We start from the raw sequence: 17,900 nt of genomic DNA, 5'->3' as shown, positions 1-17,900 counted from the left end.
CCTATGTAGGACACATGAGCAACCAGGTCTAACATTTTATCTCCTGAGAAAAGCAAGAAGCTGATAATGCCCACTGTTTCCTCATTTCATGTCATGGGCACAGGGGTCCAGGAATGCTAGCATGCCTTAGAGATTTCTCATGTTCCAAAATATTTGTGTGGTGCATGCAGGGTAACATTTACTGGGGAAGGGATCAGAAGAACAGGCTGTTGTGACCAGATACAAGGAAACCGCTCCACTTAATACAGCATAGCAGATCAGAACATCTGCTTGAAGTATTTGCTATAAAAAAACCTACACTGAACAGACAGACACGCAACAAAAGCATGGGAAGGAGGGGGGGAAATGCTATGTTTAACTACAGACTGATATACAAAGGCATTCTAGGAAATGTGGGTGAGAATACTAAGAATTCTCTGAGAGAGATCTCTACTTTAACCCCAATTTACAATTCCCAGGATTCTTTAGGAAGGAAGATTTTACCACCATTATATTTATATACCCTGACAAAGACAAGGGGAAGAAAATATAGAGGAGAAAGAGAGTCTTTGCTGCAAATTAGAGATACATAACAAGGTTTGAAAACATCAAAGAAGGAGAGGACCCATGGGTATGGACAGGAAAGCCAGACTTTCTTCTGGGCATCTGCTGAATATTGTCTGTACTGAAAGGATCCCACTACAGCTCCCTACCTGACACAACTTATTCTGGGCCCACACTTCTTGAACTGGTGTCTGGGGAGTCTTGGGGACTTGCAAGGGTACTTCACAGGTTCCATGCATCCTTTGTAAGGGCAGAAGGTGAGACCTTTTTGTGCCCATCAGGCTAACATGAAAACAGAGCCCACTCCCCATTTTGCTAGGGGACGGGGGAACTCTCCGCCTCAGGGAGAGTTCTTTCAAAAGGAGGGAATTAGAGATGTAAAATTTCCAGAAATTTTGAAGCTTGGGGAAAAAACCCGTTTCCCCCCGTTTTTTTTCGGGGGGAAACGGAAATTTTCAGAAAAATTGAAAAAAATGCTACATTAGCACTTCATTTTTCTTTTCCAGATTTTAAGTCATTCTGTTACTTTATGAACATAAAATTATGGACATTTTTACTTGGCATGAAAGTATCACAATATAGTATATCCAAACAATTATTACAAACAGAATACCCACCCACATGCGAAAACAAAACTGAAACTTTTTTCTTTTCTTGTGACAATAGCACCTCCTAAAGGAAGAAATGCATCTTGTTCTTGCATTGGAGAGTTCAGTTGGTAACCTAGGACTTGCTTGTCCCTCAGTGCACAGAAATTAGATCAATCTGATACCATACATATTTTTTAGAAAAGATTTGGAAAATATTTGAACACCCTGTCTTAAAATATTTTATTCATCATGTTAACATAAAATGTTCCATAATCAATTTCTTTTCTTTTTTCAATTTTTCCAATTTTTTTGGGGAAAAAAACAAAAAAGGCTTCAGGGAACCCCCCCGGAAAAAACCCGGTTTCCCGCCCCCCCGAATTTTTCTGGGCCTTCACATCCCTAGAGGGAATTCATAGTGCTGCCACTATAGTCGGTCACTCAGCTTCCAGATCACCCCACAGCACTGGCCAGAAAATATGATGGTTGGTTGCTGGAAGCAACAGCTCAGCTCTGAGAATTTTTGATTGGTTGAGTGGCACTAAGCAGGTACAGTCCTAATGCAATCACAGGGATAATTTCCATTATAACACTGGACTGTTTTAAACCCTGTTTCCCAGTGCACAGATATAGAGAGCTTTCATACTGCATCCATAGACAATAGCCAATGGTGAGCTTCAACTGAATACTGGAACTTCACATCTTATGTGATGCTAGTCTTTATTATATTTCTCCAAGTAGCTCTGAAAGTGTTTCCATGCCCTTTCCTACTCCCATTCAGCTAGGAAGCTTCTTGCTGTCTCTGATGCAGAGTCCCTTCCAATCAAGTGGGTAAGACTGACGAGACTTTAGGTCAAGGCCACCTGAACTATGGTCCACTAGAATCAGCTACTCTCTGAGGACTGGCCACATACAAACAATCAAAAGATCCCCCCCCCCCAAACTTGCTTTTAAAGTGCAGCTGATAATGATCTCACTATTGTTCTGAGGCAACTAGAGGACAGACGCCTTCAAGGGCATTTGCAACTCGGGACAGCCACTTTGGAAAGGAGGTGTCTGGCATGTGCTGGTGCAGGCATGTGGAAGGGGCCCCGGCTCCGTGGATCCTTGGGTTGCGTAAATTAGAGAACCCATGTTTGGCTCTACCAAAAAGATCTCCCTTTTCTTGAAAACTTTCTCTGAAGGGGAGTCCGAAACCTTCAGACGTTCTTCCATTACTGAGCTACTTATAGTTAAACAGGTCTAACTGCTCCCAAAGGTTGATCTATAATCTATAGATTATATTAACTATAATCCAGGTCCCTAACAGACAACAAGAAGAAGAGATTGGATTTATACCCTGCCCTTCACTACCCAAAGGAGTCTCAGAGTGCCTTACAAACTCCTTCCCCTTCCCCTCCACACAACAGACACCCTGTGAGGTAGGTGGGGCTGAGAGAGCTCTGAGAGGAGGAGGAGAAGAAGAAGAAGAGATTGGATTTATGCCCTGCCCTTCACTACCCAAAGGTGTCTCAGAGCGGCTTACAAACTCCTTTCCCTTCCCCTCCCCACAACAGACACCCTGTGAGGTAAAAGAAGAAGAGATTGGATTTATACCCTGCCCTTCACTACCCAAAGGTGTCTCAGAGGGGCTTACAAACTCCTTTCCCTTCCCCTCCCCACAACAGACACCCTGTGAGGTCGGTGGGGCTGAGAGAGCTCTTGACAGAAACGGCTCTTTTTCAAGAACAGCTCTTATCAGAACTACGGCTTGCCCAAGGTCATCCAGCAGGTGGGAGTGGAGGAGTGGGGAATCAAACCCGGTTCTCCCAGATTAGAGTCCACGCACTTAACCACTACACCAAACTGGCAACTGGCAGGGTGAGCAACTGGCATCTTTAAAAATATCTGACAATTACCTGGACGGGGGGAGGATATATTGGATATACAATGCAGGGCTGCCCACTAACGGCAACTGATATCCAAAATCAGGGCCAGTTATTGATTGTGTAACAAAACCTATATGCCAGATAAAACACAAATACTGCAATCAAAATAAAAACCAACACAACATATACAAACGTACATATTTTGCATGTTTTCTCAACTGGCATTCTTGTTTCTGAACTCAGTATTTGCCATTTTTGGATATCAAAACAATATAAGGGGGAGGGGAATGGAAAATGAGAAAAATATGATAAGGGAACAAAGAGCACAGTAAAATTTTCATATACCAAACCCAGTGTTTCCACAATGCTAAGGAAGTTTCTACATCTGACTGCTAATCGCCACATCTACAGAAACACTTTCTGTTTGTTTCAGGACGGTATCTGACAGAAGGAGCGTTGACTGTTGAAAGCTGGTCTCCTGAAAATCCATCTTGTTGGTCTCTAAGATGCTACTGGACTCAAATCTAGATTTTCTGTTTGGAATATTATATGTGGGGGGGGGGATAAAGGTACATGCACTCAGAAGCGTTAATATGTTACATGAAGATCTGTCTCGGAACCCATTTGATTATTTCACTGATAGAGGCAACAAGATGTTATGTCAGGTATTATTTGTGGTAACCTTTTTTATTAGGTAGCTATGGCTGAGTAAATTCACTGGAACAAATTAGTTTAGTATTAACCAACTGGAAACAGAATGGCAGATCTTTTTCTGCCCAGTGCTGCACACGTGTTATCAAAATCACTGGTGATTTCTTTGGTCCAAGGAATAAATTCCCCCCCCCCAAAAAAATCAGCACCAGAGATCATTTTAATTTTATACAAAATGGCAACTCCACTTGTGTTAAAGTAGCAGGGTTGTAATATCACTGGGGTGACACCCAACTTAACTTCCACTAGTGAAACAAGTTAGGCAGAATTGGTTAATCTTTCATTTTCCTGACTCATGAAGCTTCACTTTTGACAACTAAATAACTATTTACGATATCTTAAATTATTATAGATGCATCCACAGTCACTGGTCTTCCCAGTCATTACTGTCAAATTACCTGTGTGCATACACAAATGTTCCATCTGTTGCCCTTTTTCCATGTCTTCTCAATGAGAGACACTCTGGGAAGGCTCAAGTTGAGCGATACGGTCTGGAGGTGGCTTCCAAGGACTGATGGCATGCACACATGAGCATTTTGGAGTGTGGTGGTTACTTTGCTTTATCTGGTCCCAAATTAGCTTTCCCCCTTTGAATGGGAGTTGTCTGAGGGTCTTCTGGCCCATTCAGAATTCCTCTTGTGCTTCACAGGCCTACGCTGTCCCCGTGTGGTAATATCCACACGCCAGCTGTCCTAAGGGGAAAGCATTCTGAGGTGTGGTTGGATGGACCTGGCAGGCTAAAAATTACCCAAAGGGGAATCTATCACCAAGATCACTGATACTGGGCCAATGGGAATGCCATTCAGACGCCATCTTATATCACTATTCTGATATGAAAAGCAACTTAGGAGGAATCCTTTTAGAAGGTTTCCCTTGCTCAATAGCTAGTCGAATCCGACTCTAGGGGTACGGTGCTCATCTCCGTTTCCAAGCCAAAGAGCCACGCTATCTGAAGAAGTTTCCATGGTCATGTGGCCAGCATGACTAAACACCAAGGTGCATGGAATGCTGTTACCTTCCCACCAAAGCGGTACCTATTTATCTACTTGCAATTTCTTGCTTTCATACTGCTAGGTTGGCAGGAGCTGGAACCAGAGATGGGAGTACACTCTGTCATGCAGCACTCGGGTCTCGAACTACTGAACTACCGACCTTCCGGCCTGCAGTTCAGCATCTTAACCAATGAAGAAGAAGAAGAAGAGGAGATTGGATTTATACCCCGCCCTTCACTACCAAAAGGTGCCTCAGAGCGGCTTACAAACTCCTTTCCCTTCTCCTCCCCACAAAAGACACCCTGTGAGGTAGGTGGGGCTGAGAGAGCTCTGACAGAAACGGCTCTTTTTTCAAGGACAGCTCTTACCAGAACTACGGCTTGCCCAAGGTGATCCAGCCAGCTGCAAGTGGAGGAGTGGGGAATCAAACCCGGTTCTCCCAGATTAGAGTCCACGCACTTAACCACTACACCAAAATGAGCCACTGCAGCCCAACTGGAATCCTTTTACTGTCCCTCATATTTCAGGCTTCTTGGAATATGTCGGTTCTACAGTATGTCTTCCTTTCCGTTGAGATATTAGAAGCTCAGCTACTGCTCATAACATAGTACTTTATACAACTGCTTATATTAAGCAACAGCTAGGATATTCCATGAACTAATGACATATTCGCCCATCCTCAGTTTTTATAGTAGATAGTCTTACCTTGGCCTCTGAGTTAAAAGAGAACATTTCAAAATGTAATATGCACTTATCAGTAATGCAAAACCATGAGGTTAAATCTAACTATTGTCTCCAAGCCCATGGCAGAAAAGAGGGGTTGACTCGTATCCCTCAATGTCATCAGATGGAGAAATTAAAAAAAAGAGAGCAAGATATCCATGCACAGTTCTGAACACAAACACTGATCTCGGGAAGGGCGTGTGTGACTTTAGTCTCATCAGAACTGACATCCTACATTCACAAATGCACACAGGAGGTGGATGGGAAGATAAAATTCTGACATATTTAAGCACTACTCATAATTTTTATGCTGCGTGCCACAACCATTCAAAAATATGATTTGAAGGAAAAACTTTGGAAGGAGAATTTGGAGATGGCAAAACTTTCTCATTCTTCCGCGGAGGTGATTCAGAAAGAAAACAACAAGGGCGCCGAGTCAAGGTGAGTCAAGAAGAATGCACAATTGGGAGAAGCCTGCCAATAAAGGCACTCCTTTAGAACAAAATGTTTCGTCCAACTGCTTTATCTGGAAATCAGTTTACAACTGCGGCTAAATACTGTTACAAAAAAAAAACACTAGTGTCGTGTGGAGAGACTGTTTCCAAGAAAGTGTAGTACAGACATGCTGATTTATTAAACGGATTAAATATTTCCTGCCCTCCCCTTCTAAAGACAATCCTTACACATTAGTTTCCATGATGCTTGTTTAACCGGATAGTACCACTCTTGCTTGTAACAATCTTACACTGGTTACATGGCCATATGTTGTAGTCCAGTCTGTCTGCTACTTGATTTTGTCGCTTTCCCCCATTTCTGTTTCAAAGGTTTCCCTGCACTTTCCCTGCCCCGGTCCCCTGTGGCTGCCACGCCCCTAACACGCCAACAAAGGGCTTTTGATTTAACTGGCAATTTATTTATTTTATTTATACCCTGCATTTATCCCCAATCGAGACCCAAAAAGCAGCTTACATCATTCTCTTCTCCATCTCCATATCCTCACAACAATCCTGTGAGGTTGGTTAGGTTGAAGGAGTGCGACTAGTCCAAGTTCACCCAGCAAGCTTCCATGGCATGTAAAGGTAAAGGTTTCCCTTGCTCGAAAGCCAGTCGAATCTGACTCTAGGGATGCGGTGCTCATCTCTGTTTCCAAGCCGAAGAGCCGGCGCTGTTCGAAGACATTTCCGTGGTCACCGAAGCGGTGCCTATTTATCTACTTGCAATTTCTTGCTTTCGAACTGCTAGGTGGGCAGGAGCTGGGACCAGAGACGGGAGCTCACTCCGTCATGTGGCACTCGGGTCTCGAACTGCTGAACAACCGACCTTCAGGTCTGCAGTTCAGCGTCTTAACCACTTGGGCCTGAGGGGGATTTAAACCTGGGTGTTCCAGATTACTACTCCAACACTCTTAACTTGTAAGCTCGGAAGCCTGGAAAAAAGACCTCTTCGGCATTAAGAAGCCTGTGATGAGCCAATCCGGCCAGGCGGTGGCAGTGTGGCACTACGACTCAAAAAACAGTCCAGGAAGAACTGACGTTATTTAGCCACGCTGAAAGTGAATGCCATCCGGAACACGCCTGAAGTTTACAGCTGAACAAAATCCCCGTCGGCTGCAAAAGTGTGCGATTTAAAGAATTATATGTTGTCCTCCCTTACCCTATGAAATATTGTTAGTCCCTTGTGAAAACTTGTGTAACTGTAAATCGCTCAGAGCCAGCAGCTCTGCAGGATGAGCGATCAATAAATCGAAAGGTATTATTATTATTATTATTATTATTAAATCGAAAGATATTATTATTATTATTATTATTATTATTATTATTATTATTATTATTATTATTATTAACAACCAGTACTCTGCAGGCACTAATGTTAAAGTGTCAGTAACTGACATCACTACAGTGTTAAGACACTGTAGTTTTAACTCTGCAGTGATATGACAGTTACCAATTATGAAAAAAGATGCCTGACAAAGCGTCTGGTGCAAGAAGAAATGGCCACGGGGACTGGGACACAGTAAGATGGCACCTGTGTGTGGATTTTGCTTAAGACCTTTGGTCAGAGGAACGTAATAATAAAAGGAAAGGAAAGGCACCTATGTGGTTGGGGACAGGAAAGATCTGCGTTTCCCTGTCCACACAGCATCCAACCCCACCTTTGCTGTAATCTTTTAAAAAACACTGAAGAAAATCAGGTTTAGGAATGATTGCGTGCAAAGTTGGGGAGAGGCTGAGGGGTGCATGAATGCACTAAATGCTGTGTGGAAGCACATCATCTTATGTTCACAACCAAGCTGGACCAAGTCCCCAGTGTGGAAGCAACCACAGTGGAATTTACTTCTGAGTAAAACATACGTAACATTAGTTGGAAGTGTACAAAACTGCAAGACTGCAGTTAGCACCAGGATACATTTGCAGAAGGACACGACTAGATAGTGAGAAAACACTACTAGGCGATATCCTGCAGTGCTGAGCGGTGCTGAGCGGTGCTGAGGCATAGCTGCTTGGTCCTCTAGCATTTGTACTATGGGGGCCCATAGGCTTCCATTCTGTTTATCATCTATATAAAACCGCAGGGAGAATCGGAAGCGTCATCAGTATGCTGGTGTCACCCAGCTCTACATTTTCTTTTAAGGTGTAGCAGCAGAAGTCCTGAATCAGGACCTGGAGGCAGTAACTGACTCTATGGGTGTGTTCAGATGGGCCATTTAAGCCGGCATAAACTGCTCCGGTTGGAACCGGAAGAAACGCGATCACACTCACCTCCTGACTGCGCAGCACATCGCGATATACCCGTTCACACTACCGACGCGCAGCAGTTGTGGGGTGTGTGTGGCCAGTTGGGGGTGGTTGTTCCCATCGTGGATGGACCAGGTTTGTAAAGCAAGCAAGCACTGTATAAATAATGCAGATCATGGAGTGCAAGCCCCTCCCATCCCCCCCTTTCTCCCAAGGCCTCGGGTTGCCCCCCCCCCTGCAGTTTTCTCCTTTGTGCGGGAATAATGGATGTCTTTGTTGCCAGGAGGGCAGCAAAGTCTTCTGGGTGAATCTGCTCCTCCATCAATTCCTGATTAAGTTTTGGGTTCTCTGCCTGATCAGTTATCTCTGTGGCTAAGAATGTAGCCTACAGAGAGGGTGGGTTTTGTTTTTGGGTTTTTTTGCAGTTTTAAATTCCCTTTGCTTAGGATCCAAGGGTGTAGCCAGAAAATTTTGGGTGGTGGGGCACTGGGAAATCCTGTGAGGCAGGGGAGTCGGGGGAAAGAAAGAGAGAGACGGAGAGCGGTGAGCTGCAAGCCTGCCCACGGCAGAGGAAGAGGACTCAGCTTGTCGCCGGATGTGCACCAGCCCAGCCATGTGGTGCAGGCACAGTGAGGCCACCGCTGCTAAGACAAGTCCTCTTCCTCTGCTGCTCGCCGTCGTGGCTTGAGCAACATTTAAAAGGGAGAGCCGAGTCCTCTTCCGTGTTCGAAAGGGGGAGCAAAGTCCTCTTCCTCATCTACATGAGTCGGGGGGCGGGGTGTATTCTCCAACTCTCTCTCTTTTGCTATTTTATTTTACTTTTATTTTGCATTTTTTTCAAAAAAAGAAAATGGGACTGAAGCTTCCCTGACTGTGCCTGGGGTCATTTGGAAATCCCATTTTACAAATGGGTGATGGTCATCCATGGGGGGCATTGCCCCCAAATGCCTCCCCCCACGGCTATGGGCCTGTTTGGATGTAGACTTGGAGCAGAGCTCTAGCCTCTTACCCAAGCAGGAGGGCTATCCAAAACTGGAGGGTCAACCTGGAGCTCAGCAATAGGAACCCAAGCAAAAATTTGCACAGCCCTATCTAAGTGAGAAGAGGCATGACCTACCCAGTTTTGTATGACTTCCCCCCCACTGAAGGAGAAACATGATTCGGACATGGTTATCCATGCTTCCTTTACATCCAGACGAGAATACTGCAGTGTACTCTCTGAAGACTTTTGGGAATGGAAGGGTTAGACCGGCTTCCTCTTAACTTCTAGACCCAATCTGAAGTGCTGGTTATCCTCCGGTATATATAATTGTATTTTGGTCATGGACTCCCCTGAACATTCCAACACGCTCCACAATCAGTTCGCTCTCTGATCTGTCATTCAAAGGGTCTCCCTATCCACTGGCTGCTTTGCCTGAGTCCTGCCTCCAGCATTCTAAACAGTTTGCTGTTCCTCTCCCCCCCACAGCCAGTCAGAACACAGAGGTCGTTTGCATATGCGGCCTGATTTGCCTTTGCCTTTGAACACAGAGGTCGTTTGCATATGCAGCCTCACTGGCCTTTCCCTCTAACATTCTAAACAGTTTGCTGTTGATGTTCTGAGGTAAAATAAATTTCTCTTTAGTGTCTGTTGGGGGAAACCATGGTTGCAAATCTCCAGGTGAGGACTGAAGATCACTCAGAATTACAACTGCTTTCCAGATGGCAGAGATCAGTTCCCCTGGAGATAATGGTGGACCCTGTGTCCTTATATCCTGCTGAGATGGCACATTGCTGGGCAACACTCTAGCCATCACCCTGAAAACTCTATGGTAGTAATCTGGCCACTTTGGGGGTGGGGTTCCCCCCGCTGGCCGAATCCGGACCGGCAGATTGGGGGCCCTTTGAGCAGGGGAACCCCCGCCCCCCTGGGGGACCTGGCAGCCCTATGCAGGGAGGGGATTCCACCAGAGACAACCCCTTCCCCAGGCAACGCTCCCTCTAAGCTGTGGAGTCTTGTGAGCAAAAATTCTACTTTGTGAGCTGCTGGCATTAAAGTTGTAAGCGAGCGACTTGGCTACTGCATAAATTAGCTTGCCCCTCCTTCCTTCACATACCTCCATGGTACCGTATATTGCTAACCTGACAAACCCAGTTTTTAGGAGGGTCTTTATGCTTGCAAGGTTCAACCTTTTCCCTTCAGTAGTGGTCTCAGGTAGATACAGGGGTGTCCCGTATAAGGATAGACTTTGCAACTGTAATCTTGGGGAACCCGATTCTATTACCCATATCCTTCTTCGATGTCCTAAATATTCCGTTATGCGCAATAGTCTGATTCGCCCTCTTCTCCCTTTGCAGAGAGATTTTCTGGATGGGGATTTAAAAATTTTTCTAGCAGACAAGAGCCCGGCAATAACATTATCTGTCGCTGAATTTTTGACCTACGTATGGAAATCAAGAGTAATACTCTGTAAATCTTGTAAACCATGTTAGGATTGCTTTGTATCTTGGGATCGGGAATACTGGTCGATGTTGCATTTGTACCTACCCTTTAAACTCTGTCCTTTGTTTGATTTACTTATACTATGCCAATAAATGTTTCTGGTTCTGGATCTTTGTTAACTCTGCAGTTTTTTGTTGATTGATGCTTGTGTGAATGGAAATGGAGACTGTGGTTATGTGTGCACACACATTTAAAGATGGGGGGGTAGCTCCCTCTCTCACGTGTTTATATTGTTTGTCATTATTATCTATCTTTATCAAGCACAGGATTATTAAAAGTGATTTCTTTCTGCTGGCAGCTGCTTAGTTATTACGGATTAGGCATTTGCAGAATAGTGGCAAAGGCCGTTTTACTTGATGTCAGTAAACTGCCATTTGCACTCTGGGTATGTTCTGTGTAACCTGCCTGCTGTATGATGGGGGGGGGACTAGCCTGCATTTCTCTGTTCATTTCCTCTCAGTGCCGCGGTGCCATTTGTTTTGGCTTTGGAAAGTGGCACTGCCTTTATAGTTGATAAGGCTGTGAGAACGACTGCTAGAGCCGTTCCCAATCTGGCTGGTGTGACTCAAACGGCTGGAAGCTGCCTCCCGCCTTGATTTTCCCCTTGCTCAAATTCTGGCTGAGCCTGCTGAGCACAAACTGTATTCATTCGTCAATCCTGTGTGTTTGAACTGTCTATATCTGTCCCTGCTTGGTTTTGAGTTTCATTCCTGACAATGACTATGTGAGAGTATCAGTAGTGACTTGTAATGAAGCAACCTATTCTTATGAATCGTCGTGGACGGCAACAGCTCTATTGAACCTGACAGTTTATGATTCTTTGAAGCCAATCCAATGTCACTCCATCACAGCAAGCGTACTCCATGAGGCACAAGGAGACTATTAGACCACTCTTTGCAGATATGCCAAACATGTTTCTCTCACAGTTACCTTAAAGGCTGTCATAAGGGGGACACAGCACTCTTCCGTATTCAGTAAAATGCTATTACTCACTTTTAACACAAATTCACCACTGCATTATTACGTCTACCTAAAAGGTAAAGGTAAAGGTTCCTTTGCTCGAAAGCCAGTTGAGTCCGACTCTAGGGTTGCGGTGCTCATCTCCGTTTCCAAGCCGAAGAGCCAGCGCTGTCCGAAGAAGTTTCCGTGGTCATGTGGCCGGCATGACTAAACGCCAAGGCGCACGGAACGCTGTTACCTTCCCACCGAAGTGGTCCCTATTTATCTACTTGCAATTTCTTGCTTTCGAACTGCTGGGTTGGCAGGAGCTGGAACTAGAGACGGGAGCTCACTCCGTCATGCGGCACCCGGGTCTCGAACTGCTGAACTATCGACCTTCCACAGCCTGCAGTTCAGCGTCTTAACCACTTGAGCCACCGCAGCTCCTACGTCTACCTACCTACCTAACTACATCTTACAAAAATCTCAGTCATCTGACACTGATACATGCTTCAGACAAAGGGAAGCAAACTCTAAGGCATGGCCTTGTGTACATTGTAATTCTGTTTTAAGAACTCTTCTTTATATTCGAGATGCCAACATCAAGGCTTAGCTAGGGCAATGTAGATTTTGAGTGCTGAGATTCAGGCTCTCAGCACATCCTGCAAGATTATTTATTTATTTATTTATTTATTTATTTATTTATTTCAATTTACACCCTGCCTTGCCGCTGCAGCACTGACTCAAGGCGGCTTACACGGTTAAAATGCAATAGAACCAATAAATACAATAAAAACTCACAATTAAAAGACAATTACATAAGGTGCTAATATATACAGATGGTGGTGAAATACGGATGTCTATACATGGTCCGATGAGGAAAGGCCATGTCCAGCGTGGTAATATAGGGCCGTGGCCTGTTCAGTTTACGATGGTTCTTTTGCTCAATCTACGATGGTTCATTAGTCAGTGGCAGCTCCTAATCGAAGGCCTGGTGGGAAAGCTCCGTTTTATGGCCTTGCGGAACTGTAGAAGGTCCTGCAGGGCCCTGATGTCCTCCGGGAGCTCATTCCACCAGTGTGGAGCCACCACTGAAAAGGCCCTGGCCCTTGTAGTGGCCAGTCTGGCGTCTTTCGGGCCAGGGACGGGCAGGCGGTTTTGTGACCCTGACCTCAGTGCTCTCTGGGGCACATAGGGGGAAAGGCAGTCCCTCAGGTAGGCAGGCCCCCAACCATATAGGGCTTTAAAGGTCAAAACCAGCACCTTGAAACGAATGTGGTATGCTATTGGCAGCCAGTGCAATGCCTTCAGCACGGGCTGGATGTGATCTTTTATGGAGAGACCCATCAACACCCTGGCTGCCGCATTTTGCACCGGCTGCAGCTTCTGGATTTGGGACAAGGGCAGCCCCATGTAGAGAGTGTTGCAGTAGTCTAACCTCGAGGTGACCATAGCATGGATCTTTGTGTTAAATTGCTTGGTAAGCGCTCACTGTATAAACAGCACTAGGAGAACCAAAATTGCTCACCTCTTTGTGAGAATCTTTATGTGCTTCCAAAGTCTTCATGATGGTCAATTCAGCATAGTTCTTAAATCTTGCAGGCTGGTTCCTCAAGATTTCTCGCAACACTCTCAGTGCCAGGGCTCTTATTGAATGCTATATGAAAAGCAGCAACATATGGGGGAGAGACCATTTAGGTTATCTGAATCAGTAACATGAAGCCACTATTAGTGAGCTGAAAATAACACTGATGCACAATTCTCATTCCAGTAAAAACCAGAAAATGGAGGATGAGGGGTGTTTGATATTTGCTCCCTAGAGAGGACCACGGGGGACGGCCATCATGGGCTCATTAGCAAAGCCCAGTAAACACGGTTGCATAAGAACCAGGTGTATGCTAACAAACATGGATAACTTGTGTGCCCAAGTACTATATTCTTGTGGGATTGTTAAACCAGTCCTTTGAACAAATCACAAATATCACAACGCTTCTTTGGACTAGCCTTTTGATTTCTGAGGTTTTAGTACATAGTGTCATCATGCTCTTATAATGTTTAAACTATGAGGCTTAGAAACTTATTTTAAAATAAAGTGCAGGCTTCTCTGCATTCTACCAATAGCCTATTGGCCACATATAAGCACCCACTGAACTAAGCCACCCAACGGAAAGCTTCAAAAGAACCATCTTTTGCATGCAATGTTTCAGTGGTGCATGTTTCTGAAATACAGGTCAGCAAGTAAGCAAATCCAACCCACCGGTTTGTTAGGGATGCTTAAACTCAGGTAAAGTAAGTTTACTTTTTCTGGTCTCCTGAAATCCAGGAGATAATCAACTATTATTACAAATCCAAGTTTCTTTATTATAAAACGACATTGCATTTCTGACGGGGCATCACAGTTACCATTTTTGTTATTCAGTTTGCTGCCACCACAGCCATGACATTCACCGACCCCATTCCATTTGGGAATATCGTTAGTAGGAGAGTAACAGAACAACTGCCCAGGTTATATAACCGTTGCATTGTCTTTTTGGACGACAGCCATGCCAAACAGTGCCTACAGTTTCAACAGAGGAGTATTTAGTCTAATTTGCTCCAAACTGAACTTTTAAAGTACATCCTGGTGCTTTTGCATTCACCTGCGCAATCCATGTGCTAGCACATGACTTGCCTCCTGATTATATCTTTTTGATGCATCTATGACAACAGAAGCTGGAAACAATAACTGGCATGCAAGCAAGTGCTCTTGGCTGCTTCACAGTCACATCTCAATTTTATAAGCAAGTAAAAACACAGACAGGATTTTAGGTATTTCATACCTGCTGTATAAATAGACCGTGTAATGATAAAGGGCTGTTGTTTTTCCCCAGTTACTTGCCTTCGGTTGGGGGGGGGGGCGCTCGTGCAGTAAAATCAATAGACATAGCAATTAATGGGTTGCAAGTGCTATATCAGCCAATTAAGTCATTACACTTAGGGACAGGTGTATCAAAGGGGGCTAAAAGAAGGAATCTGACCAATGGGACGTTTAGCAGCCATATTGTGGATTGAATCTTATGAAGCACTCACATTCAGCCGTCATGGTCAAGTAGAGCTTGATCAAACCAGGATGTCTTTAATTAAGCTCCATACATGAGGGCGCGATTTGGTGAGCACGTGCCAAGCACAGAAACAAGCTTTGTTCAAGCTCCAACACAGTTTAATTCCACTTATCCAAACATCTGACTGGAGGCCCAAGTGCTAATGGAAAACTCAATAAGGCTAATTTTTAAGTGCTAAACTCCTCTGCTATGAGTGATCTTATGCTACTGCTACATCCGTTACACCTTGGAAGGCATTCATAAGATCCATGACAACATCATTAAGGCCAAAGAACACCAGTGCATGCTGTTCAAAAACCGAGCAATGTTTTCACTGGTACTGGATTCTGTTGGCATCAGGTTCACGGAACAGGAGCCAGAAATACAATGCCTTTGAAAAGGTGTTACTATACTAACCTACCCTGAAAGCTTCAGAGGCTAGAATGACCACTCCTCTCATAATAAAAGAATGCCGAATAAGAGATAATAAAGTGGGGTGCTCAGCACATGTGTACATATATCTTACATCTTTGTCTCCAAGGGTTTCAAGTAGTAAAAGCAAAATGGTCTTGAAATGTTCTTCCCAGACTCCCAGGTTATCTTCCCTTGTGATCTTCAGTAACTCGAGAAGAGCTCCTTTCCGTTCTTCCACCCGTTCATTGTGATTGGATAGCTCTTTCAAAAGATCAGCCACCAAATCAGAATGATCAATGGGCACTGGCGGAACAAATGAAAAGCAAGTCACGCCACAGTTAAGACAAACCAGCAACAACTGTAGTAAATAAATGAGGACTCGATATTAATTTATAGTATTTCTTGTTTCTGTACTTATACACTTCCCCCCACGATTCCTTGGTTACACATTTTGATTTACAACAGTTCAGCAATTTGGTCTGTAACATCGATGACTGACTCTTAAATTCTCCTTGGTATTGCAATTTTTTACTAGGTCAATCACATTTTTGTCCCGCCCTTCTACAAAGAGCTCAGGGTTGTGTACCCCGAGCAGTGGCAACTAGCCTGAAGTCAGCGGGTGAGCTCTGTGGCTGATTCATCTCTCTGGTTAACGTCTAGCACACCAGTCACTACACCCATCGGGATCTCTCTGTGCTCCAATATAGCGGTTTGCAAAAAGGGAAGCTTGAGGAACAATATCACTTATCATAATGAAAGAACGGTTTTCCATCAGCAAATATATACCTCAGCAGATATATATATATATTGTTGAACCTGCTGTCTATAAATAAAGATACCCACTTGCCACGGAGCGTACAGAAAGCCACACAGAACTTGGACTGGACAGAAAGATTTAAGTCTCACATTCCACCCCAAGTTTCATTCACAACCAAAGTTCCCTTCATGCTTCTGAGCAGTGTTCCCTCTAAGCTGAGTTAGTGTGAGCCAGCTCACAGTTTTTGAGCCTCCGGCTCACACATTTTTGTCTTCGCTCAGGAAGGAGGGCTCCAGAGCAAACTAACTTATGCAACAGCTGAATTGCTCGCTCACAACTTTAATGCTAGTAGCTCACAAAGTAGAATTTTTGCTCACAAGACTCCACAGCTTAGAGGGAACATTGCTTCTGAGCCACTTGAATTCCAACCAAAACCTGCACTGAGTTGCCCTATGATTAATAAGATGTGATTAGGAAAATATTTTGCAAAATCCTAAAAGCTGTGATCCTAAACGTACTTATTTGCCAGCTGTGATATATGACAGCCCTGGACTTATCTGGGGCCATTTTGTGGCCGCAGGGTTGGAGCAGGGCCAGGAAAAGGCTCTTCAGGTTCTTCAGCAGCAGCTGTGACCTCGTCTCCACGGCCGCAAGCCTTCCGGGGGCGGGGGGGGGGCTGACAGCATTGCTGGGGCTCGGCCAATTGCTGGGTGCTGGGTCAGCAGAGTCAGGAGTGATGTCTTCCTTCTGGTCTACTCCTCTCTCTTATTAAGCCACACTGCCAGGCTGCATCACTCAGTTGGTTCCAGCCCTCCTGCCCTCCGCTGCAAAAGGTTTCTGCGGTCTGTGTTTCGATATGTTAATTCTTGTCACAGCTTTATGGCAGTTTCAGGCGTTGGGCTGGATCCATTTTGGGGGGAGCCATTATGCCTGAGTACCTGCCTCCCTGAGGTGGGGACCCCATTAACATGCCCAGCTTGGGGGCTGTTGCCCAACTCCACCCTCAGGTGGCAAGGAACCATGTAGAGGCCCATGTGGGTCCACTGGAATTACCATTCCAGCTTTACCCACAGCAAGCAGACTGGGGATGGGATTTCATTGGATGGGAGGTGGGTCAACTGATGCCTGGATCCGTGCCCTATGCCACACCAATGCCCCTGCTACAGGAACTCATATAGTTCCTGGATAATCCAAACATTCTAGAATTCCATAAGCCATAGAGACGCGTAGTCCGAATGCAAGATGCCGCGTTTCGAGTAATTATAGCCTATTTTTATTTTATTTCATTTCATTCCATTTATATCCCGCCCTCCCCGCACGCAGGCTCAGGGCGGCTTACAAGGCACAAAGTGCAATTAAAAAAACAGATTAAAACAACTGAAGCTAAAAATGCACAACTAACAGGATACATGAAAGACTGAAATTACACACTCCCCATTGCATATCAGGAGGAGGTCAGAAGATCCAAGAGGGGGGGGGACGCCATGGGCCACGATGTTCCAGTTACTCCATCGGCCCAACCCGGCGGTCCTGCTCTGCAGTTACGCGGTGGTGGTAGTGGCAGCGGTGGCTCCTACTCAAAAGCCTGGCGGAAGAGCTCCGTCTTGCAGGCCCTGCGGAACTGTAAAAGGTCCCGCAGAGCCCTGATCTCCTCCGGGAGCTCATTCCACCAGGTAGGAGCCGCCACCGAAAAGGACCTGGCCCTCGTGGTAGCTAGCCTGGCCTCTTTAGGGCCTGGGGTCACTAGGCAGTGTTGTGACCCCGACCGAAGTGCTCTTTGGGGCCTATATGGGGAAAGGAGGTCCCTCAGGTATGCTGGACCCTATTGGTTTTGAAAAAGAATTACTCGAAATGCATCAGCTTGCATCCGGACTACGCGTCTCTATGGTTTATGGAATTCTAGAATGTTTGAATTATCCAGGAACTATATGAGTCCACTCCATGATGAATGCATGTCAAGTTGGACTACGATATCACAATAGAACTGGAGTGAGACACATTGACATTTTGGGGAATTTATTCTTCTTTCTGTATATTTGTTGTTTCTTGCAAGAACACCTTGGCCTTAT

At 45.1% G+C, this 17,900-nt stretch overlaps 1 protein-coding gene across 1 annotated transcript in view; it reads right to left on the bottom strand.

Annotated features, from left to right (window-relative positions):
- CLASP1 (cytoplasmic linker associated protein 1) overlaps positions 1-17,900 on the bottom strand; it is a 334,150-nt gene that overhangs the window by 18,916 nt on the left and 297,334 nt on the right. The window contains exons 36-37 of the mRNA XM_015419605.1: positions 15,187-15,377; positions 13,109-13,237 (exon numbers count right to left, since the gene is read on the bottom strand). Coding sequence (XP_015275091.1) covers positions 13,109-13,237; positions 15,187-15,377 — 320 coding nt within the window. The remainder of the gene's footprint in view (positions 1-13,108; positions 13,238-15,186; positions 15,378-17,900) is intronic.

The sequence above is a fragment of the Gekko japonicus genome, unplaced genomic scaffold, assembly GCF_001447785.1.
Source record: "Gekko japonicus isolate JY-2015 unplaced genomic scaffold, Gekko_japonicus_V1.1 scaffold1037, whole genome shotgun sequence".
NCBI lineage: Eukaryota > Metazoa > Chordata > Lepidosauria > Squamata > Gekkonidae > Gekko > Gekko japonicus.
The sequence above is the reverse complement of the archived record's forward strand: the minus strand, read 5'-3'. Positions and strand labels throughout refer to the sequence as shown.